Source organism: Streptopelia decaocto (assembly GCF_964273445.1).
Source record: "Streptopelia decaocto genome assembly, chromosome: 7".
Classification (NCBI taxonomy): domain Eukaryota; kingdom Metazoa; phylum Chordata; class Aves; order Columbiformes; family Columbidae; genus Streptopelia; species Streptopelia decaocto.
Window position 1 is genome coordinate 42,061,108 of NC_138661.1, and position 25,525 is coordinate 42,086,632.

At 56.5% G+C, this 25,525-nt stretch overlaps 2 protein-coding genes across 5 annotated transcripts in view; both read left to right on the plus strand.

The window, feature by feature from the left end:
- The window catches only part of CREB3L1 (cAMP responsive element binding protein 3 like 1), a 47,088-nt gene extending 44,486 nt beyond the window's left edge, over window positions 1-2,602 (plus strand). For both annotated transcript variants that reach the window (XM_082058307.1, XM_082058308.1), the window contains exon 12: window positions 330-2,602. In XM_082058307.1, coding sequence (XP_081914433.1) covers window positions 330-366 — 37 coding nt within the window. In that variant the 3' untranslated portion in view covers window positions 367-2,602. The remainder of the gene's footprint in view (window positions 1-329) is intronic.
- A 13,134-nt stretch (window positions 2,603-15,736) lies between these two features.
- Window positions 15,737-25,525, plus strand: part of DGKZ (diacylglycerol kinase zeta) — a 45,388-nt gene continuing 35,599 nt past the window's right edge. For 2 of the 3 annotated variants that reach the window (XM_082058181.1, XM_082058179.1), the window contains exons 1-2: window positions 15,737-15,939; window positions 23,074-23,172. In XM_082058181.1, the coding sequence (XP_081914307.1) occupies window positions 15,767-15,939; window positions 23,074-23,172 (272 nt within the window). In that variant the 5' untranslated portion in view covers window positions 15,737-15,766. The remainder of the gene's footprint in view (window positions 15,940-23,073; window positions 23,173-25,525) is intronic. The other variant, XM_082058180.1, reaches the window with a different exon arrangement.

Below are 25,525 nucleotides of genomic sequence, written 5' to 3' on the forward strand. Positions count from 1 at the left end.
CCTTCTGCTGCAAGCTAAGGACAGCTGAGTTGCCTGGGACAGTCAATTAGCTAAAAAGCAGTGGCTTGAGAAGGCCAATGCTGGCAGGGAGCATAAGACCAAGTTTGTTTTCTAGAGCAAAAGTTAAGGACTCCATAAAGCAGTGTCCCACTGGCATAGAGCTGAGGAGGACTGGGTGATTCATGTGATGCCAGGCTTGCTGGTCATTCAGTGCCCTGGGGAAGGGCTCCATCCGGGTCAGAGCAAACCAGCTGGGCATATAGAGAGACGAATTTGCATAGGGGGCTGCAATGAACCTTGACTGATCCCTTGTCTTTTCTTTTCCTCAGGGAGGCAAGCTCCAGTGAGACAGCAGAATACTTGTAGCAGCTGCTGGACCTCAAGGCCTCGTCTGTCTGATTACAGGATTCACTCCTCACCAAGCAACTGAGCGGACTTGGCAGGAGAGGACACTGCATTCAGACACTCCTAAACTGGCCTTGGGTTCAGCTCCTCCCCTTCCCTGTGCCCCTCTGTTAGTACCGGTCTCTCGGGGGGGAGTCACAGGACTGCCAGAACCAGCAATAAATGTCTGGTGAAGCCCTGAGACGCCCTCTTCTCCTGGCCTTACCTCCTGCTTAAATGAGCACTACCCTATGGGTGTGGGCTCACCTTGGAGTGGAGGGAGATCAGGGAAAGCCCCCAAACTATTCAGCTCACTCCTCAAAGCCTCCAGACCAAGGGAGCTGTCCCCAGACATGTACCTCTTGACTACATCAGATGCACCTGAAGGAGAGAGAGTGAGTGCTGGATTTACTGTCCTGCCTGGGAGGCTTAGGAGTGGGTGATTCTGGTGCTAAAGAGATGGCTCTGGAGAGTTTGAGCTCATTCCTTCCCCTCCATCTGTTAGTATACTTCTGCTTCCATTGAGAGAAAACCTAGTTCTTCCTTGCTCTAGTTTTCTCTTGATGGACATGCCTACATAACTTCCACACCAACTATCTGCAAAGATCTGCACACAAACGGAGTGGGGGAGACAGATCCCAGACAGATAAACCACCATAAAAATTAGCCAGCAGTTTCTGGGCAACCAGAGCTCTGAAATAGAGAACAATTTTCCCTCACAACTCACTTTCCTCCACTCTCAGCATCCTTGCTTTGGCAGGGATGATCTTTCCCTTTCTGTTCCCAGCTTGGGCCCTACAGTGCAGTGCTAACCAGGCCAGTGGCCTTCTCACTTTCCATTCCCCTTTGAGACTGGGCAAGGAAAACCCACTCCTATAACCTGCTCTCCATCCCTAATTCTACTTCATGCCAAGTGGTGTCTTTCTAGGAACCATCAAGGAGAGCTCTGCAGCCCACCAGAGGGCTGTCAGCCACCATTCACCTCACATCCTCCTTGTCCACAGTAGTGTTGTGAAAGCCACGGAGGACATACTGGCCTCTCTGGTGACATGTACGTCTGTCAGGAAATAAGTTGCATGTTGGAATTGGCCAGGGTCACCAGAGTCTGTTTTAGGCCTCTTCCTTTTAAATGCTGGCATCAAAGGTAGCAAACTCCTGCCACACCACCCTTCAGGCCAGACTTGCCAAGTTTGGTGCTAAAATGACCTCATCTCAAGCCTGTGCCATCCTCTTTAGCACTGAGACACCCATTTCTGACCATTCTTCCTCCCCAGCAAAAGCCCTGCTGAAAGGCTCAGGTGTTTCCTTGCTCTGTTCCCTCAGCTGCCATTTGATGGAAGAACAGTGTGGGGCACGCATGCCGGAGACCTGGAATGTGGCAGGTTGCCCCGTATTTGTATGTGGGAGCTGCCATGCACTCTGCCAGGTCTCATAGCAGGCTCCTCTTTGGCTTGTTTCTCTTCAAGCACCCTGGACTCACAGTGCACTGCCCCAGCCTCTCCTCTCCCCCAGGCTGGGAGTGGAGAGGTCTCCCTGGAGAGGAAGGATGGGATGGCTCTTGCTCAAGGACTGGGAGAAGTGAGGGAATGGCCTTCACATCCCTCTTTTCTGCCTTTTGAAAACTGGTTTTGCCCCCTGAAGCCATTTAGGACAAATTCGGACACAGCTAGCTGCAACCATACATGTGTGGCCAGCAGGTTGAGGAGGAAGGCGGCCTTCAGCATAGCTCTGCTCTTCTCAAGGTTCACACAGAACCTGCCTGGTCATCAGATACCACTGCATTCCCCATCGTCCGCCTCCACCCCAGCACAAAGAACCACTGCCGGGTCCAAGCACACCCTCCTCCACCCCAACACTTCCACTGAGCATGTCCCCATGCCTCCCACTCCCACCGTTGTACAGAGACCAAGAGCAGAACTCGTTTGTACATAATGAACCTTATTTTGTATTATTGCCGATCCCTTAAGATATTGTATTTTGGAGTCTCTCAGATCGTATTTTCAGTATTGTATTTTATTAAGAATTAGTGCGGGCTTGGCATCTATGAACTTCTTTCTTGTTAGCAGCTCACTTTCCTCTTATACTCCAGCAGCTGCTTCTTCCCTCCTGTTTTTTGTTTTGTTTTGTTTACAAGCCACCTTTTCCCCTCCTCCTATCACTTGCTCTGCATTTGCTTAGTGAAGCAAAATAAAAAATAAAATAAAAAGATGCAGCATCAGCCCTGCGTTGACGGGTCCTTTCATTGAGGCATGGTTGTCACATCAGTCCCCACACACAGCTTCTCACCGCCTGCTCCCCGACTGTCCCGTTCCCTGGCTGCATGCAGAATTAGTTCAGTGCTGGGACCTTGTGCTTGTTGTCAAGGGCTAGAAGCAAACTTGCATGTTTTATTTCCAGCAGCACTGTGATGTCTTCTGCAGTTCTGAACAAGTCAGAACTGTTCTGCCTCAATTTCTTCTCCCCCTCCAAAATACCATTAACATCATCCTCTTGGAAGGACAAAAATCATGGGAGAAAGTTTATGAGGTGCAATTAGCTCCTGTGATGAAGGGGCTGTGCAGGGGTCTGTACAACAAAGACATTGCTGGTCGCACCATGGCTCTGGTCCCATCCCGTCTGAAAAAAATACCTAAATCCTTCAGTTAACTGTAAAAGCAGAGCAGCTGCGCTCAGATCGGTAACAACTTGGGACCTGACTGGCTGTCACCCAGCACCTCTGACAGTCCATTTCCATCTGTGAAAACTGATAGGTTTTGTCCTGATTTTGAGTGAAACACAAGGTAACAGGCGGTCTAGAAAATGAGTCTTCATTTTCTAGAAAGCTCAAAATGGGTCCATTAGAATTTGGCCGCTGAAACAACTCCTTCTTGCAATCAGGCCCCCCATGGCTGGGCAGTAGCCCAAGCAGAGCCCCTCTCACAGATGCTAAAAGGCTGTTCCGTCTCCCGCCTCTGGCTGGGCTGGTACAACAGGGCTTGGTTTCGCCACAAGAAGAGGACATGAGGCTTGGGACTTGCAAAGATCTCTTTCTGCACACCCTGCTGTGGGCTGGCCATCGGACAGCGGCTGGCAGAGAGAGGAGCTCTCTTTTCTTGGCTGGGTTTGTGATGCCAACAGGGGGTTTGACATGGCGTCCACAGTGGGTCAGTCTGACTCAAGTTTCACAGACCACCACAGAGGTCCCTTCCCCTATACACACCTATGAATGCGAGGAAATGCCTGACCTTGCTGTGTACTTTGTGTCCCGGGCCTGAACTAGTGTGCAGTTGAAGGTCTGATGCCTTCCCTGTGGCACCTTGTCCAAAAGCAGCCTCCTACCCCTGCGTCAGTGTGATGTACCTTTCCCCACTGTGCAACTGGGCTTCTCCCCACTCCCACATCTGGAGCAAGGGAAGGGCTCCTGCTTTGCTCACCCCTGTGAAACATCATCCAGCTCTTCAGGCATTGTTTTCCAATGAGATTCTGGCCTCTGCCCTTCGTGCATGCTCCAAAAAGTCGAGGGAAAGGGGTGCAAGAGGGGACCTCTTAAAAGGATGGTTTCTCAGGCTTTGGCTCCTCTAACGCTGGTACAGTCAGAGTACGCAGAAACCCTGTCTGTCAGGAGCAAACTTCCCTTCATCTTGACAAATCCTCCTAATTCTGCAGTCTACCAGATAACTCTGAACTGCTCAAAACATGCATATTAGGATCTTTTGATCCCCGCTATGCCTCCCAAAGCACAGCCAGCCAATCACACCTGCCAATTTGGCTACAGCAACTAATTGGAGCAGAAAGAGAGAATTAGCAAAGGAAGAGGGCACCTTCTTCACAAGTCACTTTCAGCCTCACTCAGGCTGGGTCTGCTCCAAATGTCCCCAGCCAAGCTCCACCACGCAAAGCCAGGCTTTTGTCCATTTTGAGTCACATTTCTAACAAGCCTGTGCACTGTCAATACGTACAAGCCCCGAACAAAAGAACGCTAACAGAACAAGTACTTCATTTTTCAGAGACAAATCATTCCCAACTGTTCTCTGTTACCAGGCCAACTTAAAAAAAAAAAGGTAAAAGAACTGGCTTTTGCGGCTCACCAGGCGAGCCACTGGCGGCATGTGGCAGCAGCGTGGCGGGTACATTGGTTTTGTTACAGAAGGACATGTGCTATTAGGGCTCTCAGGAGAGCATTCCTGCTCTCTTGGTCCAGCGTGGTCCCTCTTGCTCACATGGGTCCACCACAGGATCAGGAGGCTTCAGTCCTGCTGCCTGACAAGGAGCCCAGGCTTTTGGACACCTTCTGGAGAGAATGGGGCAGTCACACCTCCTGACACCTCCCAGGTGCTGAGGGCTTGTTAATAGTGATGACACCTTGCCAGACCCTGACCCAGCCCATCTCAGCCTCAACAAATCCTTGCTGATTTTCTAACCCAGGGTCTGAAACAGGGCTTATAGGTGAGCAGGATGGAGGTTCCTCTTCTTGTGCCCAGGGAAGGAGACTGCACTCTCCCAGAGATTTACCTGCTAAAAATGCCACTTCCTAGAAAGACCATGCCCTCCCTGTGACTACAGAGAGAGGATGGGGTCTATATGGCAACACCAAGATGCCCATGCACCATCCCTCGTGCCCACACAGAAGGAAATTCCTACCCAGGGCACAGGAGGTTTCCTTTCCTCTCTGTGCCCCAGGTAAGCACCAGGTAAGCAGGTGACCTGGCTCAGCTGAAGGGTGCCTTGGGTGCCAGGAGGACAGGACTGACCCATCTCTACTGCCCAGCCAGGCTGTCCCCAGTCAGTGTCTGCCTGATCTTCCCAGGTCCTCTGGGAGCTCTGATGGCATCCTCCAAGGGAAGGGTGATCCCATTAGTGACAGACGTGCGAAATGTCCTGCAGAGATAAGTGGGCAGAGAGATGCAGAAGCCTGAGCAATCCTTTGCCTCCCCTCACACAGATGTATCCCATGATATCTTCTCCAAACACACAAAATCTGGATGCCCTGCCTGTTTGACAGCTGTACAGTTTGGCACACGAGTAGAAAGGAGCTAAAACCTCAGCTGTCTGCTCCTTCCCCCAGAGAGGCTTTCTGAGGTGCACAATCAGCCCCTGTGGGAAGGCACCCACTGTCCTGCCCCTCTCTCTGCCTCGACCAGGGGCACTGCCACCCTGGGGGCTCTACTGTGCCTGCTTCTTGGTAGATCTACTGCAGTAATAAGCCTCTACTTTCCTACTTGAAACCCCTTCCCTATGGCACCGATGCAGCTATCAGTGAGAAACAGCCCCCAGGAAACCCTCCCCTCCTTCCCATGCCCAGACCCCATGCTTCCCCAGCCTCTAACTCACATCCACCCCAGCCTGGCCATCCTCTTCCTCAGCATGGTGGCCACTGAGTCCTTGAACCATGAGGGACAAAACAGATGTTTGCTAGAATCTCCTGGGAGTAGAATCGGACCTACATCCTGCATCTCCTGTAGCTCCTCTGAGCAGCTCAGCTCTGCCCTGCCTGGCAGTCCGGCCAGCACGGGGAGGGTGCCTGTGACACGGGGCAGGGACACGCACCCGTGCAGGGAGTGCTGGTGAGCTCTTGGGCAGGTCTCAGTCCCAGCAAGTGAGGGTGAAGGCTCTTCCTGGCCGCCAGCTCTGCCCGTGGGGAGGGCTCACCCAGCAGCAGCTGGCTTTCAAGGGGAACAAAACCCCTGTGGGGGCTGGAGGGGCTGAGTCACGCGGGGAGGGCGGTGCAGGGCTCTCTGCAAGTCACGACTATGTGGAGGAGGGGGCCTGGGGGCTGCCGTGCCCCTGGGAGGCACAAATTCCCTGGCAGGCACAGGACCAGGGGAACATGTCTTCGTGACATTTAGAGCCAAACAGAGGTTTGGTAGCTTGAACTGGAGGTCCTGGTGGGCTGTGGTTCCCAGGGAAAGGCACAGCCCTTCTCCAGCCCCTGCTGCTTCCCAGGTTGGGGTCAGGAGTGACATGGGAACATGCCCTGCCATAGCACCCTGCAGGTGCCACAGGGCCTCATGGAGGTGATGGGGAGCACTAGCAAGAGGGATGAGCTGCTCCTGGTGGCTTCCAAGGTGATAAAATATTCAGAGCATCCTGAGGACACATTCCAGCTCCCATCGTGCCAGCCCTTCACGGGAAGACACTGGGATTAGGGGTGTTGGCAACATGTTCTCAATGTAATATGCGACTGTAGGACCTTGCCACAGGCAAGGAGGTGGCTCTTACAGACCTGAAGCTCAAATTTCCCAGTACCCAGCAGGTAAAGCCTCAGCATGTGAATCTGGGGCAGAACAAGTCCAAAACAAGCATCCAGGCACATATGGGAGCCTTGTGGGGATTTCTCACCCCAGCTAGCATCCACAGCACTGGGGTGGGCAAGGCTGAGGCAGGACAGAGCTGGGCTTGAGGCCACAAAGTCTAGTCCCAGCCCAGGACAGACAAGTGAGGCAACTCTCCTGACAGATGTGAGCAGAGGACAGAAGGCCCTTTCTACCTCTGGATGCCAGTATTGGAGAAAAAAATGCCTTGAATTAGTAAAAAGCAAGGATAATGTGGCTTCTGAAATGGCAAGGAGCTAAGCAAGCCTGCTGGAAGTGGGGAAGCCATGCTATGGCCATACCTCTCCTTGAGTACCTCTGCCCAAAGCTGGGGACCCCATCCCCAGACAGATCTTATCTGTGTTGGACAGTCGGCCAGAGCAGCAGGTAGTTTGCTCTGTGAGGCTGCTGTCATACAGTTTTCCAGGATGCCTGGCTTTACCTGACTGTGCATCTGGTTAAGATGAGCGGCTGAGACCCAGCTCCCTGGGCAGCCCTTGCAGGCAGGCAGATGCCAGCTGTACTGCAAGGAGGCAGGGCTGGCTGGGTTGTCACCCTACTCTGCCTCCCTGGCCTCTGAAGGGTTAAGTGCCAGTTTCTGAGTGTCTCTAAGGTGACACCAGGCTGCCTCCGCAGCCCCCCTCCCCACGCACACATGCTCTCTTTCTGCTTTGTCTTTTAAGGGCTGCTGCAGGATTGGTGCACAGGCACCTTCCTTGCTGCCTCCCTCTGCCTGTGTCTCCTGTTTGGCTGCTGCTGCCGGGGACATCAAGGGACGTGCCTGGCCCTGGGGGGACCTTTGCAGAAGGCACCCTGGGCTCTCCTTTGCCTCCTGGGAGCATCTCTGGACACACTCTCTCCTAAGACCCATTCTCCAGCAAGTGCTGTGTTTACCACTCCCTCCTCACTGCCCTTGCAGTGCCGGCACATCTGAGAAGCAGCACTGAAGTCTCTGTGTTTCCATCAGCTGTTCCCCTGCTTTGCCGTGGCAGGGCAGTGGAGACAGAGGGAGGCTGAGCTGCAGAGTCTGAGCTGACCAAACCGCTGTCAAGAGGCAAATAAATTCCACTGCAAAAAGTTGGACGCTGCTTTTTCTCTGTGCTCGTGCTCCTCTGGGTAGTGAAGCCTCACGGAGATCGTCCTGAGATTGTCCTGCAGCCCTGGGGAAGTGAAACTGAGCCGTGCCTTGGGACCCTGTGGGGCCGACCAAACTACCTGAGAGCTTTGCGGAGACAGAGCGGGACTTTGCACCTGGAGAGGCACCTCACCGAGCATGGCTGAAGGTCCCGGGAGAGACTTCACTCCAGCCAAGGGCGATGGCGAGGTGGCCAGGGGGGCCACAGCAAGCCTTGGAGGAGCGGCGGGTGCAGAGAGTACTGGGCAAGCACAATGCTCCAGGGTCTGCAACGTGGATCCAGCTTGGGAGGAGATGAGCGGGGCGGTGGCAGTGGCGGAGGTGGAGGAGCAGTTCCTGCACTTGGCCATCAGAAAGCAGGTCTCCTACAGGTAGGAGCTCTGGGGTCCCTGAGCACTAGGGCTGGGCTGGGGCAGAGCACTGCCATGTCTCAGGGGCACCTCCCTCCCATGAGCCAGGGTTGGGTCTTCCTGGCAGCCACTGGTGCTTTCCCACCCGAAACCACCTGAGCACAGGGACAAGGGGACTGGTTAGCCCCATCCCAGGGCTGTGATGCCCTCCAGGCCCCTGTCCAGGCAGTCTGTGCCCAGCAGCTTCCCAAGAGCTCTGGTGCAGGGCTGTGGATTGGAGATTTCCCTTTTTCTCTGCAGTGTCGGCTTAGTGCTGTTCAGCCCATTGGATACAAGGGACTTCTGATAACATCACAGAATCATAGAATCATTTCATTTGGAAGAGACCCTCAGGATCATCGAGTCCAACTATAAACTAACCTAACTCTAGCACTAGACCATGTCCCTAAGAACTCTGATTCTCTTCTTCCTCCTCTGACCCAAGGCAAATGTCCCCTTGCTTTACTCCCAGGTCCAGAAACCTCGATCCCATCTGGGGTGACTGAGCAGTGATGCGAAGATGAAAGGGCCAAGACTGGGGCTTAGGCTGGAAATGTGCCCTTTGGGGGCACCTCGCAAAAGGAGTATCTGTCCTGGGTTTCGGTGAGGCTCTTCTGCCAGGACTGCTCTGCTTACCCACCCCTGCTAAGCAAAGACAGTGGAGATAAAGAGTGGTTTTCATGGCTCTCAGGGAGCTTATGGGAGCCACTGCCTGGCATTGCTTGGGTGAGCCCCTATTCCCCACTCCAACCATTCTGTCTGAAATCTTTCTTGGGCCAGCACCTCCAGGACCTCAGCTCTATTATTTCTCTCACAGAGAATAATGTCTGCTCTCTCTCCCTTCCTCCCTCCCTCCACTTTCTTTTGATGTTCAAGCTTTTCTACCATGTAGTGCCCCCAAACTTTTCAGAATGGCTCTCAGGTATAAATGAGGAGAAATCCTTTGACCCTGCGCCAGCCTGGAGTAAAAGTGGGCACTTGCAGGACTAACCCTGGGCTGCTGCAAGAGTCTGGGCCCAAGTGGAGGGGAGAACACAGGAGCAACCTCCTTACTTTCCTTCTGAGCTGGCTTGGCCCAGGGACATCTCTGTGTTCTCCTGGGCTCAGTGTCACCACATCATGCCACGCTTAGCAAGTGGCAGGTAGTTTACAAGCAGGCGGAAAACCATCACAGAGGATCTTGGTGCCACGCCTGCTGCCACGGTGGGCAGAGGCTGGACAGGCTCTCCTTCCACCAGCCTGAGACTTGGGGACTCTGGGGTGCAGAGCTCTGCTGGGGGGCAGATTTCTGGCAGGAGCTATTGGTCACCCCCTGGCTGTAGTCCCAGGTGTACAGCAGCCATTCCGCCCCCTTGCAAGGGCTGCAGTGCAAACTGTGAGCAAATTGCTCTCTAATACTGCAGTAATAGGAACTAATGGGAAACCATATTAGTGTCTGCAGAGCAGGAGGGGCCCTGGAGCTGACTCATCTCCAGCACTTGCTATTCCTGCAGTGGGTGGCGAGCAGGAGCTGGGGTGGCAGAGTCGTTCTTGAGGCAGCCCTGCATCCCTGCACCTCGCCATGAGCTGGGGAAATGCACGGCCCTCCTGGCCCTAATTCTGTACCCAGGGCTGCTCTCACAGGTGCCAGGCAGAGCTGGGAGGGTCTGTGCCCTGACACCACCGAGGATGAAGGATTACTGTGCAAGCAGAGAAGCAGAGCAGAATTTTCTCCTCTTAACTATCTTCCTCCAAATGTGCACAGTGAATTTTGCAAACATATTAGCCAGCTGCAATTATCGAGCCTCCCCAAGGGAGGAAGGAACCATATTGCAACCTAATTTGATCAGCCTGAATTTTGTCCAGAATTGTCTAAGGTTGCTGGGGTTTGTTTACATCCTGCTTGTCCTACCCTGGCCGCCCCGGGCAGGCGGCTCCACTGACACACTCCAGGCCAGGACACCCTTCCGCAAAGCGCCTCTGTCCTCCTCAGCCCTCCCAAGGGGTCTCGTTGCAAGAGGCTTTGCTCCATCTAACACAGGCTTTGCAGAAGAGAGGAGGCTGGTGGGGTTGGAGGGGACGCCACAGCTACCTGCAGGCCAGCGGCAAGAGAGGAGATGGTGTTTGGGATGGGCTGCTTTTTCCACCCTCCGTTTCAGTCAAGCAAGCAAAGAGAAGGGGAAAAAGGAGAGGAAAGTGTCTGGATGTGGAAATCTGCTTGTGCCCGTGCAAGTTCATGTCTGGCCGCTCCCTGGGGATGGGTTTGCCAGGCAAATGTCGGGTGACAGAGCTGTTGCCCAGAGCTGGGCTAACCTTTCATCAAGTGCCCCTTCTGCAGCATGAGAACCCCGGGGGCTAGGGAGGGGCTGACAGGAATCCCCTCACTGTGCTGCCTGGCTCTGGAGGCACTTACCAAACCCCAGTACAGAGTTTGGAGGGCCTTCTCCGTGGGCTGTGGGCATCACAGGTATCCTCAATGTCAGGTGAAGGTTGGAGGCCCCAGTGCTCCTGCTGCCAACCTGCCTGTTCCTGCTGGGACCCATTAGTCATCACAAGGGGCAGGCAGCATGATCTGCTATATAAAGGCTTTGAAATGAGCAGAAATGATATTAAGCCCATGGAAATAAAGTTCCTTCCATAAATAGCTGCCACGGTGTATGGAGGCGCTTTGGGTGGGTGGAAGAGAGCTCAGTGCTCAGGTTATATTTAGGGCTCTGAGTAGCAGTTTTGTGCCAAGCTTATTAATGATGCTGGCTTGTGCACCAGATTTGTACATTCTGGGACAATTTTCCCAGTAGTGAGGTGCCTCTGCAATGGCAGAAGGGCCCCATGCTCTCTGTCACCGCAGCAAATGCTGACCAAGGACCTCAGGGTTTATGCCTAACTCCCCAGAGAGTCACTTGGGCCAAGGGGAGTCCAAAGTCAGCTCCTGCTAGCTCCGGGTGTCTCCTGAAGCCCTGAGTAGGGCAGCTCCAGCAGCAATATGGTGAGTTAGAGGCAGGAGGAACTTTGGTCTAGGAAAAAACCCTGTGACCTGGAGCCAGGGGGGGCTGGGACAGGTGCTGGCTGGCTGCAGCAGCACCCTGCAGCTTCCCTGGTGGGACTGGGGAGCTGTGCAGTTCCAAGCTTGCTCACATCTTTGGTACTTTTTCATTGCTTTTGGGGTGATGCTTGCAAAAGTGGCCTTTGTCATTGTCACCGCTCACAGCAACGCAGCCCGAGAGGTGTTTACCCAGAAAGGAAACCACAAGTGTACAAAAGCTCACTGCACAGGCTCCCCGCAGGCTGTTTGTGGGGCAAGGGACAACGCCAGGTGTCAGACAAGTCCCCTTCTGCTCTCAGTCCCCTCCAGAGGCAGCGTCCAGCACAGCCCACGCACCATAGAGCTCCTCACATGCTTCTCACAGCAGCGGGAAGAGGGGTCCCTGTGGCCCTCTGTGCCCCCAGCCTGGCATCAGCCCCCGTGGAGCAAATTGGGGTGTCCCTTGCCAGCTCCTGTTCCTGGTAGTGGGATGCAGGGCACATCGGCTGCTCAGCACGGTCCCTGGCTGGCAGATAGGACATAGCTAATGCACCTCACAAGCTGTTCCATGCTGGGGAGCTAAATATAACCCAGAGACCAAAGCGGAGGGAGCTGCTTTGTAATGTAAATAGCAAAGGAGCTTGGGCAGAGGCACAGGCAGGGCGGAGGGGAAAGCTGTCAGGGCCTTCTGGGCAGAGGGAGGTGGGAGGCCTGTGGGACCAAAGGAAGCTGGCTGTGGCTCTCTGCCATCTTCCTTCTGCCTTCAGACCTGGCTGGGGTCTGGGTTCTGGTGAAGTCCCAGAGCAGAAGGTGGGCAGCCCCTCTGTCCCAGCCAGGTATAGCAGGGGGTGGGGAGGAAGGAAAGGAGAGCCACCGGCTGCAGGGAGAGGGAGGCAGCGAGGGGCCTCCTGCCTCTGCGTCCTGCCTGCTGGCCTTCTAATCATGTTAGCCTGGCTGTGCAGAGCACCATAATCAAATTCCCATTCCTTCCCAGCAAGCCAAGCCCACTCTGCTCTGACAGAGATATCTGTCTCTGTGCCTCTCTGTGGAGCCAGGGAAAGGAGACGGCTGGCACCCCCAGCATGGCTGGAGGGAAGCTCACAGCGCTGGGAAGTCATGATGGGTGGCTTCTCACAGACCTTGTTCGGGGGGGTGACAAGCAGATGTCTCACCATCCCCTGCCCTGGTCCTTTCTGGAGCTGGAGACAAGCTCTGCTCATTGGGCATGATGCTTGTGAGAGCTCCCAGGTGCCGTGGCAGTCCCACCACTTGTGGGTGGTCTCACCATCAGGCACAGGCTCTGGTGGACACTGGGGTGGGATGGATTTGGAGTCAGCATTATGCAGTGTGTGGTGAACAGTGCTGGTGTGTATTCACTCCATGGCTCTCATCCTGGATGCTCCTAGGTGCAAGGCAGTGGTAAACTGGGAATTGGGTTGTGTGTAACAAGAGAAGGAAATATCCCAAGAGGCAGTTCTGGAGAAACCGGGAGGCTGTGGGTGCAAGCTGGCGGTGCAGGGACATGTCTGCAGCAGTGCCAGGGCAGGGCAGCGTTACGCGGCCTCAAGCCTCCATCTTAAACCAGACATGTTCTCTGGTTTAAGATGATCCAAAACCATGCTCCTGCCAGAGGGGATGCTCCTGTCCTCCCTCCTGCTGATATTTACCTGCCCAGCTTCCTGAGGCAGCATAAGACACTGTTAGCCTTCCATAGTTGTTCCCACAGCCTCAGTCTTGTGTGTGGTGGCGGTGTGCAGGGGGACCAGGGAGTGAGACTTCCCAAAAGCAGACCAGCAGGGAGGTTTTGTTAGGGCAATGCAAAACTGCATCTGCACACTGCTGGGTGGGGAGACCTGGGATCCTTGAACCCAAATCGACATAGTAGCCACCCCCTCCCTTGGCCATCCCCTCCCTTATCTGATCCCAGTTCACAATGAATCCCACAGGCAGGTATCCTGCCAGGTTTGGACTAAGCAAGCAGCTTAACCCTTTCCTTACCAGGAGACTGCACACACCAGCACAGACAGGTGTGCTGGATCGCAAAACCACCCAGCACAGTGACTCCCACCTCTCTCTGGTGCTGCTTGCAGAGAAGCCAGTGTCAGCAGGCTTGTCCCCTCTGGTGTCCTGACCAAGAACAGCCAGAACTGGGCTGTCTATGGGATACTCCAAGGTTTTGTACCAAGCCCAAGGGACAGGACTGTGAAAGGACACACAGACAGAGCACAGAGAGGAGGGTGAAGGTGCTGGGGCAGAGTGTGTTACTTCCTCTTGACAGCCTCTCTGAAGGGGAGCCCCCACGCTCCCAGGTAAGAGAACTGGATATCAATGCATCAGGGCAGCATAAAACGGGAAAGCAAAATGTCTGCAGGCAGGGAGCAAATGTGACCAACCCATAGTGACATGCAAAGCGGTGTGGGGATGATGGACCCTTGTGGTGATAACAAAACCTCTCCCCTCTCCAGTCTTTGAGCTGGAATTAGGCATCCAGGACCTGCCTTTTCCTCCCTCTGCATGGTAATTAGTGCAGTGTGTGTTTTCAGAGCTTGCCTGGTGAGATCAAGGTCTGCTAATGTTTCTTGTTCCTTTTGACGATGAAGTCTAAAGCAAGACCATGTGCCCTTTTAGAAATGCTGTCCATGAGGGTTGCAGGGGCTGGGTCTGCACTCTTGCTCTTCTCCAGCAGCACAGAAGCCATCCCCACAGCCCCTCTCTGGTCTGAAGGCCTGCTGGAGCCAGAGCAGATCTAGCACTGTGTGGTTGTGAAGAGCTGGGGTTTTTGGAGCTGGGGACAGGGTGAGCTTGCAGGCTCATGCTGTGCCCTGCAGACCCACACCGGAGGATGGATGACAAATGTCAGTCTGTCTCTCTGCTCTTCAAAGGCTGATCCAGAGCATCCCAGATGCTTGAGCTTCCCACAGTCCTCACATCTGTCTTACCCAAGTGGCTTTTCGACAAACTCTGGCACAGGGTGAGCAGATACTCATGGCTGGAAAGTGTTTGGAGATCTGCTACACAGGGGGGATGCGTACAGCTGAGGTGCAGTGCCACACAGGGTGAGGATGCACATGGTTTGGGGTGGGCTGCAGGATGCTGCCATGGCCCCATTTGCATGGTGGTGCTGAGACAACTTTGGGAGAAGGGGCTGTGTCAAGCCCAGGGGCTTTTGAAGAGCCACCCTGCAAGAGAGGTGAGGCTCCTTGGCACACAGCCTGGTGCGCCAGGGCAAGCTCCTGCTTGCTGAGGGCGCGCACAAGGCTTCTTCGGAGAGGGCCCAGCAGAGGAGGTGGCCCCGCGCCATGGGCTGCCGGAGGAAGAGCGAGGCGCAGCCGGCTGCGATGACAGCCGCCCTTACACTTCCAGGAAGCACAGAGAGGAACCAGGTGGAGGGTGCGAACAAAGCCGGGGCCCCGGGCGGGCAGCCGGGCGGCGGAGCACTGCCAGGGACCTGCCCTCGAGATGACTCCGGAAAGCAGCCGCCGGGGGAGGAAGAGCGAGAGTGAACCCCGGGCTGGCTGAGCGCATCAGCTTGTGCTGCAGCAGATGTGGTGGCACCGCTCCTGGGACGTTCCCCAGAGCCCTCCGGGGGACGTAGATACGAGGTACCCACCGAGTCAGGCTCTGCCACCTTCCTATTGCTCTCGGGGGGCTGAGGTGCTGTGGCTGGTGCTGACAGCCTGTGCTTCTGAGGGTGGGGGAAAGGCTTCCCATGCTTTCCCAGTGCCTTGCCAGCAATCCCCTCTCCTCTTCTTCCATGGCCAGTGCCGGAGTTGTGCGACACAACCTCCCCAGCGGGGATGTCGGAGGGCTGCATGGGCACTCTTCATGCCAAGCCTGGGACCCTGCCGGGGCAGCCCCTGCAGCCCTGGCTGTCAGCCTGGCTTGGCACCCTTGGGGGAGCAGGGACAGCAGCCGTCACGGCCTGCTCATTACCCATCCAAAAGAGGGCTGCCCATCGTTTCCTCACTGAAGGCAGCCTCAGCGCTGCGAGCCCAGCATGGCAGGCCAGCCCCTGCCCCGAGACCCCCAGACGGGGTCCCCTTGGGAGAAGCAGGGCAGACGGTGAGAACGGGCTGGGTTAAACACAGGCAGGGAGCCGCAGTGTCTGTGCCGGCAGCAAGACCGGCGGTGGCTCCTGGTCCCCGGAGAGGGCGGTGGCAGCGGCGCGGCTGTTGGCTCCGTTTCCCCCGTCCGGCGATGAAACAATAGGAGGCGGAGGCGGAGGAGGACAGAGGAGGCTCCGCTTCTGCCGCCGAGCCTCTTCCCGAGCGCGGGGCGGCGTCGGGGCTGACACGGCTTCCTGAGCCGGCAGCGCCGGGCGCCGCGCCACGGGGCCGAGCCCACTGCCGCCGCGGGGCGCCCCCAGCCCCGCTCTACCGCGCCCCGGGCGGCGGCAGGGGGCGCTGCCGCCTCGGAACGGCCTCCGGGCCCGCTGGTGCGCGGCCGCACTTCCTGCCGGCCCCGGCGGGGCGGGAGCTCTGGCCGGCCGCACCGCCCCCCGCCCTCCCCCGTCCCCTCCCCTGGCGCGGGGCGGCGGTAGCGGCGGCGCCGAGCCCCGAGCTCGGCCATGGAGGCGGCGCGGTCCCCGCCGCCCGGCGGCTCGTCGTCGTCCTCCGCCGCCGCCGCCGCCTCCTCCTCCGCTGGAGCCTCGGGCGGAGCCGAGCCCGAGCGGGGGCCGCCGCCGCTGGGCCGCCGGCACAGCAACAAGCGCTTCACCGGCCTCAAGCTCTTCGGGCGCAGGTGAGCACCGGGCGAGGCGGGCGTGCGACAACGACACGGCGAGTGCTGCCGGACGGGCGGGCTCCGGACAGCGCCTTTCCCACCGCCCCGGCACCTGGTGGCGGGGTGGGGGGGCAGAGAAGGCCAGTTCCCGGGGCAAAGGCTGGCCACTGGCGGCTGGAGCATCCTGAGCCTCTGCCCGAGGGGAGCCTACCGCCGCCGGGCAGCTGTCAGCAGCCGGCCGCGTCCCGAACCCGCCGCGCCAGGCCCCGCGGAGGGGGCTGACCCCGGTTATAAAGTCGGCAACCGTCTGAGTGCAGCTGACGAGGGATGTGGAATGCAGTGTGGGGATGTAGGGGGGTGAGTTTGCGTTTTCCTCCATTTGAGCTCTTGCCACGAGGAATGGGAAGTTGGGAAGTGTTGCCCGTGCTGTGCCCGCTCTCCTCCTTGGAGAAGTCAGAGTCTCATCCATGGAGGATTTGTTTCCACCTGCTCAGAACCGCCTGTCTCCATCCCTGCACACCCTTTCTATGGCTGTGCCGCTCCTGTGCTGCCTTCTGGGATCCAGCTTCCAGCTGCTGGGATCCCAGCTTCACTCGCTTCCTGGCTGGAGTCAGCCGGGCTCCTCAGGCTTCCCACAGCCTTGCTGTTTGCCTCGTGGGATCTGGGGGATTCTCGGCTCATGTAAGCAAAGGGGCGCCCTTGCCATCCACAGATGTGTAAAAACATTGAATAACTGAGGTCTGAAGGGACCTCTTTAGGTCACCTGGTCCACCCTGCTGCCTCAGAGCCCAGCCAAATTTGATCAGGCTGCTGATGTTGGGGTTTGAGTGTCACCAGGGTGGAGACTGCACAGCCTCCCTGGGCACCTGCTCCCATGCTTCATCTCCTGGGGTTTTTCTTCCCTGTTATCTATTCAGTGCTTCCCTTGTTGCAGCCTGTGTCCGTTGTCTCTCAGGCTGTCGCTGTGCTCCTCTGGGGCAGTGTCTGGCTCAGTCTTCTCTGTACCTTCCCATCAGGTAGCTGAAGACAGTAATAATATTCCCCCTTCACCTTCTCTTGCACAGGCCAAACCAACCCTGTTATCTCATCCTCTCCATGTATTTGATAACTCCTGCCCCCAACTGTCTTGGTGGCCCTCTGCTCAACTTGCTACAGCATCTTTGGCATACAGGATACACAAAGCAGGATGCAGTGCTCCTGGGTGGTGTCACAGGTGCTGGATGGAGGGGAAAGACCCCAATTTCAGCCTCCACAGCCAAGCTGGAGCTGGGAGTGGGGAGCTTGCAATGTCTCCCCACCAAGGAGCGGTGCTCTCCTCTGCTCTCTTTTCAGAGCTGGTGGCAGTGGCTGCCTGGAGCTCCTGGTGGTCTTTGGCCTGTCCCAAATACTGCATGGCATCTCTGGCTCCCATGGGTTTGGGCTGCCACTCCTGCAGAGTATATCAGAGCCTACACCAGGGGGAAGTTCTCCATATGTGAACAACCTTCTGCAGCGTGGACATGTAGGGGAGAGGCAAAGTGGAATGGGCAGGAGGATCTGAGCTGGACGGGCCAGCACACCTACCAGGATGGCTGGAAATACCCATCAAGTTGTTTGGTACCTGGATGATTGTCTCACTCTCCTCCTGCTGATGGTGGATCTGGTTTCCTCTGGCTTGGGTGATGAATGCAGCACCCAGAGCTGCAGGGGAGTGAGGAGAGATTCCCATGGGCCTCTGAGAAGGAAGGGGCTCCCACACGTGCCCGTGGGATGTGGGCTTGGTGGGAAGCTGTGCAGGATAATTGGCTACACGCTGCCAGATTTGTGCCCACCTGTGCATTGGAACTGAGGGTGATGTGAAGTTCCACCTACTCCAAGGGAATTGTGGGGGAAAGTTTTGCTACACATTCTTTTGGCAAAAAGTACAGCCGGCTCCTACCCCACAAATGCTTTCCAGCAGCCACCAGTGAGGAAATTTCACCTTCTTTGATTCTGGGCTTTATAGTTAGAGCAATTGTAGCCGCAAAGCAGGTCCAGAGGAAACTTAGGCAATGGGTGGGAGCTTGCCCGCTAGAAGTGATGAGTCTCCGGAGAGCCCTGGCTTCAAGGAGAGAGGTCTCCTGAGGTAGCCGTGTGCTGCTGGGCTCTACCTGCAGCAACACCAGGAGCCATGACCACAGCCAGGTGGGGGACAGGTCCACAAAATGGCAAGAGAGCCCACCTTGTCCCCAGGGCAGGTGAGCCCTGAGGGAATTTGAAGCAAAAGACGGGTGAGCCCCCAAGCTCTGGCCTCCAATGGTATGTTAGTTCCCCGTGTTTTGCAAGCGGGCTTATTTCTGTACCTTGTAATTGTCTTACAGGAGGGTGGAGTAATTGGCTCCAGAGCTTGATGGAGACAAGTGCACAATATGTGCATCCGGGCCACGGATGGGTAATTCTTTTAACTGGTCTGATAAAGAGATTGGGGCTGATCAGATAATAGGTGGTTAGGATTAAATTTATTTCTTAGGTGCCCCATTTCTTGTGCCATGAGTGAACGGCGCAGTTTACTATTTCCAGGGAGAACTTAGGTAGGGAATATGAGCGCTGGGTTCAAAGCCTCTTTCTTGCTGTTCCCTGTGCTGGAGAGGTGGGATGCTGAAACGGATCTTCCATGTGGGCTTTAGAGTCTTTAACACATCCTTCTTCAGAGGTGGTATGTGTGATGGCCAGGCCTGCTGTGGCAGTGTAAGCAGGGATCGTAGCTACCATTGGGGCAGCTGGTGAGTGGTCACCCTGCAGAGAGTGTGGGACCAAGGTTTTGGCTGTGACCCTTTGGCAGGCTCAGCACTGGAGCCTGCACGTGAGCCCGGGGGCGCCTGCCATTGCCCCAGGGAAGGTCTGTGGGTGGTATGGCATGTGGGTAAACGGCACTCAAGAAACTGAGCCGAGCACCCGCCTACGTCTTTCTGGGATGTCGTTTGTCACTGTCTTTCTTTCAGCTTGACGCTCACACCCGTGTGAAAGCTGGGGGAAGATGTGCCAGTGGGACTGTTGCCCAGCCTTCCTCATCCCCACTGTGTGTGGGGGGTACCACCATGTCCCCTCCAACCTGCTGGCCCTTGGCTGGTGTGCAGGTCCAGCCAGGGCGCAGGGCTTTAGGGTTCCTTTCCCCTAGCATGGGTGTGGTAGAGGGGCTGTGCGGTGGGGTGAGCCCCAGGCGCCCTGGCAGAGGGTGGTGAGGAGCCTGAAGTTTGCTATCTGCATGCTGGCAGGCTGAGAGCAGCTCTTACCTCAGGACAGGCTTTTTCACAATGCACCTTGCTGCCAGCTAGCTGTTGAGCAATCCTCCTCCTCCATGCGTGCAGCTTTTGCACGCCTCTAGCTCTGAAATCTTCCACCCTCTGCTCCCCATACAGCTCACAGGTGATGGGTGGCACTAGCTGGGCCCAAGCCAGCGACACTCGTGGGAGTTCCCAGCTGTCCCCTGCAGTGACACCTGGGCTTGTTTTAGGGCAGGTGGGATGTGCTGGGAGAGCTGTTCCTGCTGCCGGGTCTGCTCTGCGCTCTCTGCTCCAGGCCTGACCTTCTGTGGAGTGGCTCAGGGACTTTTGATCTTGGCAGGGGAAAAAAACAAAAGCACTGGGCATGCTGAGCAGCTGTGCCTGCTGGCAGCCAACGCAGCCTCCTGATGGGACTGTTGGAATGAGACAGGGAAGGATGAGAGTGCGGGGGGGCCTGGTGGCTCCCAGAGACTGGGGCCCTCCCCAGCATGGTCCCTGCCTGCCACCTGCCTCATCTCTCCAGCCCCAGGTACCCGCTTGTGGCTTCGCTGCCCTCCTGAGATCGGAGCAGGGGCTGCCACAACACCGAGTGCCCGCACTGGGGAAGGTGACAAGACCTCTAATCTGCTTAGGAATTGGAGCATCCCTTCCAGGAAATGCTGTAATCTCCTCAAGGGGCTGAGTGGAGGGAGGACAAGGGACCTCTTCCCTCCTTTGAAAAAAATGATGGGAAGAGAGGAGGGCAATGGAGGGGTAGGGGGGCACTGGAAGTCAGCATGAGTCTTAGCATGGAGACACGGTTGAGAGAGGAGAGGCAGAGCCACAGATATTGCAAGGGGGGACAGTTTGGGGGCTGTTTGATTGCATAGGTCCTCCTGGGGACTAAGAGCAGGTGCCTATAGGGTGAGGCCAGCACTCTGGGATGGGAGGGATGCTATCATAGAAGGCAACCTGAGCTCCGGCAGATAGTGGGGGATGCAGTGTAGGATTTCCTTCTCTCACCGTGGTGTCGTGCCTGGGGAGCAGACAATCTCCCCAGAGACTTGGCAAAGCCTCTAAATATAACTTCCAGCTCTTGTTTCTTTTTCCCAGGTGACTCTGTGAGCAGAAGCTCCTGAGTTAGCTTTCAGCCACACGTTCGCTTGCTTGCTGGCTCTGTATTTAGGTGCTGACTTTGAGATGCTGCGCTCAGGAGCAGTGCTAGGGCTGCAGGCTGAGGCTTAGATTTCTTGACCCTTGGGCCCATAAACCTTTTCTGTAAGAGAGGGTGACTGGCAGAAGGGGAATTTCTTCTGTTGGAGACTTTTAGAAGTAGGGACGCTGGTGCAGGACCTACTCAGGGACATGGACAAGGTGTGGAAGTAGGGGAAACCTGTCCTGCTGGTTCTTGAGCTGGCACCAGGCTCCAAGGGAATAAGTGCCTCTCTCTTTGCGATTCTGAGTCCGGGAGCTTTCCCTGGGCCAGCTTTCCAGTATTACAAAAGCAATACCCCATGTTTCTGCTGCAGCTTGCAGGCCCGGCAGCAGCTGCAGTCTCTCTGGGAGCTGCAAGGCTTTCTTCTCCCCATCAGGCTGTCAGGTGGAGGGTGAAGTTCTGCCAAGGCAAGCGATGAGACTGCGCTGACCAAGCCAGTGCCCAGGGGGGATGGAGTCCTCCAGTCTGTGCCAGATGCATGTGTTAGACCCAGCAATGTTTTTCTCCTGCCTGTGGTTTAGGGTTTGATGCCTGGCGGTATTAACCTTGTAGTTAACTGTGAGCTCTGTCCCCAGGGGAAACTCTTCCTCGTTCCACTAGGGACCAGCTGAGAGGACCTCTTCCCAGTCCCTGCTGTCCCAGACAGTAGGAGGTAATGTGCCTCCTTTCTCAGCCCTGCCTGCTGGGCAGGTTGTGCTGTCTGGGTTTGGCTGCCAGTTCCAGTTTCTACCTGCAGCCATTTCTCTCGTGCCTGGGAACAGCCTGCCCGAGCTTGGCCCATCTCATGGCTGTCAGCTGTTCAAGGCCTGGGAAAATGATCTAAGCATCCCTTGTCTCAGAGGAGCCTTGCCCAACCATCAGGGACTGGTGGGAGCTGGGGACCTGTCTCTGGGGGACTGGGGCATGCTGCCCAGGTGGCCAGTGCAGGGCAGCAGGTACATGGCATTGGTGTGGAAAGACCCTCTCTGCAGCTTCTGGAGGGCTCCCAGCAGTGAGGTGTGAAAATCCCACCTGGGACCAGCAGTGAGGAGCTCGATGTTTACCGCTTCCTTGGCTCCCCTTGCGCCATCTCCCTTGCCCTGCTCGCCACCTGCAGCTGGGCTTTGCGGGGCAGGAACAGTCTCGGCTCCAAAGCACGCTGTGGCTTTGCAGCATGTCACGTGTCCCTGCTGGCTGGCTGTCCCAGGAAGTCAGGGCAGCAAATGAAGAGGCTCATTGCAGAGGGTTTTCCCCTCATTTTGGTGCAGCTCGGCTCCCACAGGAAAACGTGGGTGTCGGAACAGCCCGTCCCTTGCAGCCCATGTGCGGATTCGGAGACAGAGAACTGGGGGACTCCTTCCTGCCTGCTCCCCGCTACCTGGGGGACTCTCACCTCCTCTCTGGGGCAGGGTTCCTGGTGGGATGAGGATGGAGAGTTGTGGGGCAGAAGTACCTAAGACAGCTCAGAGCTTCTTCATGGGCTCCCAACCTCTGGGCATGGCCTGTAGCCAGCCCAGAGAGGGAGCAGGGGGCAGCTGGCCACGTGCTGGCCCCTCCGTGTGAAAGTTCCCTCTCAATCAGATTATCTGTGTCTCATCCTGCCTTGCCGCTCTGGCCCTGGCTGGGAGCTGCTCGGATCCAGTGCTAAGCCTCTTACTGCCCAAGCCCGAGGTCACCACACAAGGGGACATGGCGTGGGGCACTCTGGCAGCAGGTGCCTGGCAGCTGCCGCTGCTGAGATGTAGCGGGGGGGGATGTTTTCTGCAGGGATTTTGCATCCGTCGGAGGCTGGCAGATGGCAGGATTAAGAGGCGTCAGGGATTCTGTCCCATGAGAGCTGACAGGGTTGGAGGCACCCCTCTCTCCAGCGTGGCTCCCAGCAAGGCTACAGGTTGGCCTGTGGCCAGGAGATGCTCCAGCAGAAGCTGCTGGCAAGGACCCCCTGCCTGGGCTCAAACAACAGCGTTACCCGCCCACAAGTTTTCTTGTTGTTTGAACAATGGAGGAAGCAGATGTGGTGAGGGCGGGTGTCAGAGGGCTCCCAAGAAAGGTGCTCCCCCTCTGCACTGGGTCAACAAGAGCTTTGCTCCCTGGCTGGTGGTGGGTCCGGGCTCCTGGGGCTCAGTGCCCGCACGCAGCGGCCAGAGGGTTGGGAGCTGCCCTGCCCTGCCCAAACAATGCTCCTCCATGCAAGGCTTGGCGAGGGCTTTCATGATTTATTTGAAATTCAAATCCATGCCCAGACCCAGCGGTCGAGGTGAAGGCTGCCAGGAGCTGGGCCAGTGCAGGGGAGGAAGGAAGGAAGCTGGGCTCCCTCTCAGTGCCAGCCTGAGCCATGCACCCCACAGAGGTACAGGTGGGGTACTCTTAGGCTCTTGCAGCCAGCTGGGTTGTGCTGGAGGTGACTCTAAACTGGGCTGGGTTAGCACCCCAGAAGCTGGAGTGTGGTGCTTGATGTTTGCTGAGTGGCTCCGAATGGAGAGACAGCCTTGCTGATCCCAGCTCCGTGGGCATGTCGCCTGTGTTGACCTCCATGGCTGACTGCAGCAGTGGTGGCACAGGTGCCAGTGGGGCCCCTGGGGTCTGCAAACGCTGAGGCCATGGGCTGAGTGTGTGGGGTGGAGGGATGGCAGCAGTAGGGCAGCAAAGCTGTGGAGGGGGTGGACGGTGCCGTATGTCAGGCAGCCAGGTGTGTTTATGGGGAGGGCTTGCTGACCACTCTCTTTGTGTCCCTAGACTCTACCTGCCCCACAAAGGTGTCCTTCCTTGTGTACAGGGCAGCCAGCCTGGCCGATGGGGATCCAGGAGGATAAAGCACTGGCCGGCGGTGTATAAGTATGTGGTATTTTTATTGGCTTGCACAGGCTGTGCAGTCCCAGCAGCTGCCTCAATATTTCTGCTCAAGAGCTCTCCTCCCTCCGACTCACATCTGACCCCACATCACCCTCTTGTGTCTACACTAACCAAGGCCACCGAAAGCCAGGCTGCCTGCCTGCTGCCTGTGTCACTAACCTTGTTCTAGAGGGCAGCTCGCTGCTGGACTTTCATCAGCTAACATGGCAGTCTCCGTTTTGCTGATGTTTGAGGTGAAGGTCAGTTGAGGCCTTCCTTCTCCATATCCTAGCTGTTGTGGGCATGAGGGCCATAGCACACGGACCCTGTGCATGCTGAGTGCTTTAAAGACCTAAGATGACAATGCTGAGAGAGTGGTTTAGCCAAATGGCTGAAGCAGCCTGAAGTTCAGTAGGGCTGGGGCTGCCAGACATGGTGGGAAACTTGGGGCCTGAGAGGCAGTCACGATTGCTGGGACATAGTTGCTGTGTGGTAGCCAATACCTAGACTAGCTATGTTGTCAGGGGCTCAGGAGTGCTCCCGAGGAGAGGTGGAGACAAGTCCCAGGCCACCATCCCAGGCTCCCTATGCCACGGTCTTTGTGGAGCAGCACATCAGTCTGGTCAGGATTTGGCTGTGCTTGTGTGAGTGCTGTGCAAAAACACCATGGTGGAAGACCCCCACTGAGGACTGCTGCTTTCTGGATTCTGCTAAATGGTTCTCTGGGTATCACCCCATCTGCATGGTGTCCTGGGCCTTTCCAAGTGTCCCGCTCGGTCTCCAGCTTGCCCAGCCTTGTAGACAGAAAAGTCTCATGTCCCAGTGCTGCTTGGGAGTGCCGTGGTAGAAGATGTTGGGCGCGAGAAGCAGCATGCCTGGTTCTCGCTCTGCAGAGGGAGGTGGATGGGGTTTGGAGAGGCCCAGCGTGCCGTGGGTTGAACACCAGAGGGCACGGTCGCTCCTCAGTACTCTGCTCTGCAGCTTCAGCCCTGTCCCTGGGGCTCGCTTCAGCTGGGTCCTGTGGCGTGTCCCTTCTGCAGGGTCGCTGGTCTTGTCTCCTTGCTCCTGGTTTTGCTTTCTGCCCTTCTGCAAGAGAGAGCTTTGCAAAGCGTCTGTGTGGAGCTTTTTTGTGCTGCTGTGGTTGAAGTGGCCGGTGAGCTTCTGGCTTAAGCCTGTCAGTCGCTGCCGCGGGCTGGCCGATGCTCAGAGGCAAACCTCCAGCTGAGGCAGCTGTCAGCCAGCTCGCTGCACAGGCTTGTGTGTTCTGGTCGCACTCAGAGCCACACAGCGGTACCTGCCCAACCTCCACACATGGAGCCTGGGTTGCTCCCCCTGCTCTGGTGGCCTCCAGAGCACCCAGTGTCACCCTGTGGGAGTGAAATTTGGGGAGCAGAGTGAGGCAGCCCTGTACTACCAATCTGCAGTGAAGTGTTAGCCCACACTGGGAATGGGGAGAGGAGTCAGCTTTCTGCACCGACAGCCCCTCTTCCCCTGGCATCTCCTCTCTGAAGGACTGTGCGAGGAACGAGCCTGCCCATGAGGCTGCAGAGGCTGGCAGACGTGGGGATGTTAGGGCAAGAGAAGAAAAGGAAGCTTGGGAGAGCAGATATGCTGAGGGCATTCAGAACAAGAAGGGCAGAGGGGAAAAAGGAAAATCAACTTCTGCCCTCCCATTGGTAGCAGAGGGACAAGCTGACATTTAGCAAAACTGAGAAGTGACAGGTTTATATCACTGAAAGGAGTTACTTTAATTTTGATGTGAGGAGGAGGAGAAAAAGACTTGATGTCTTGCTGCCACTTAGTGAAAAAGTGAAACCAGAGATTAGACTTGATATCAGTAACAGGGTCACAGTTAAACCAACAAATGCCTTTTGGGTGGTAAGTCAGCATGTGCTTTGCTTAGTCACAGGGTCATGAGGAAGGCTTGGGACGCAGAAATAGGAGGTATCTTTCCTGTCTCAGCCTCAGGCTTTGCTGGGGGTTGCCAAGGGGGAACAGGTTTCTTGGGGGTGCTGAGCAGGCCCCTCCTTGCAGACACCTGTAGGGGCTGCCACTTGTGATGTGGTTTCGGGTGCGTGGGACCAGGGTCTCCTCACTTGGAAAGCTTTGCTCAGGGCTGTGTGGGGCTGGGGAGCCCCTCGGCTCAGAGCAGTGGTTTCTGCTTCAACGCAGCAGACTGAAACCTGTGACAGCAACACAGGGAGATGAAGGTCTCCCTCGCACCCATCTGCCTGTGTGCATGTTTGTGCGGTGAGGGCTTAGGAAGTCATGGAGGGAAGGAGGAGAAAAGCAGCAGGAAGGTTTGCCTGGCTGGCTTGAGAAGAAGGCTTTTGGGCTTTACACTCCAGCTGCCTCT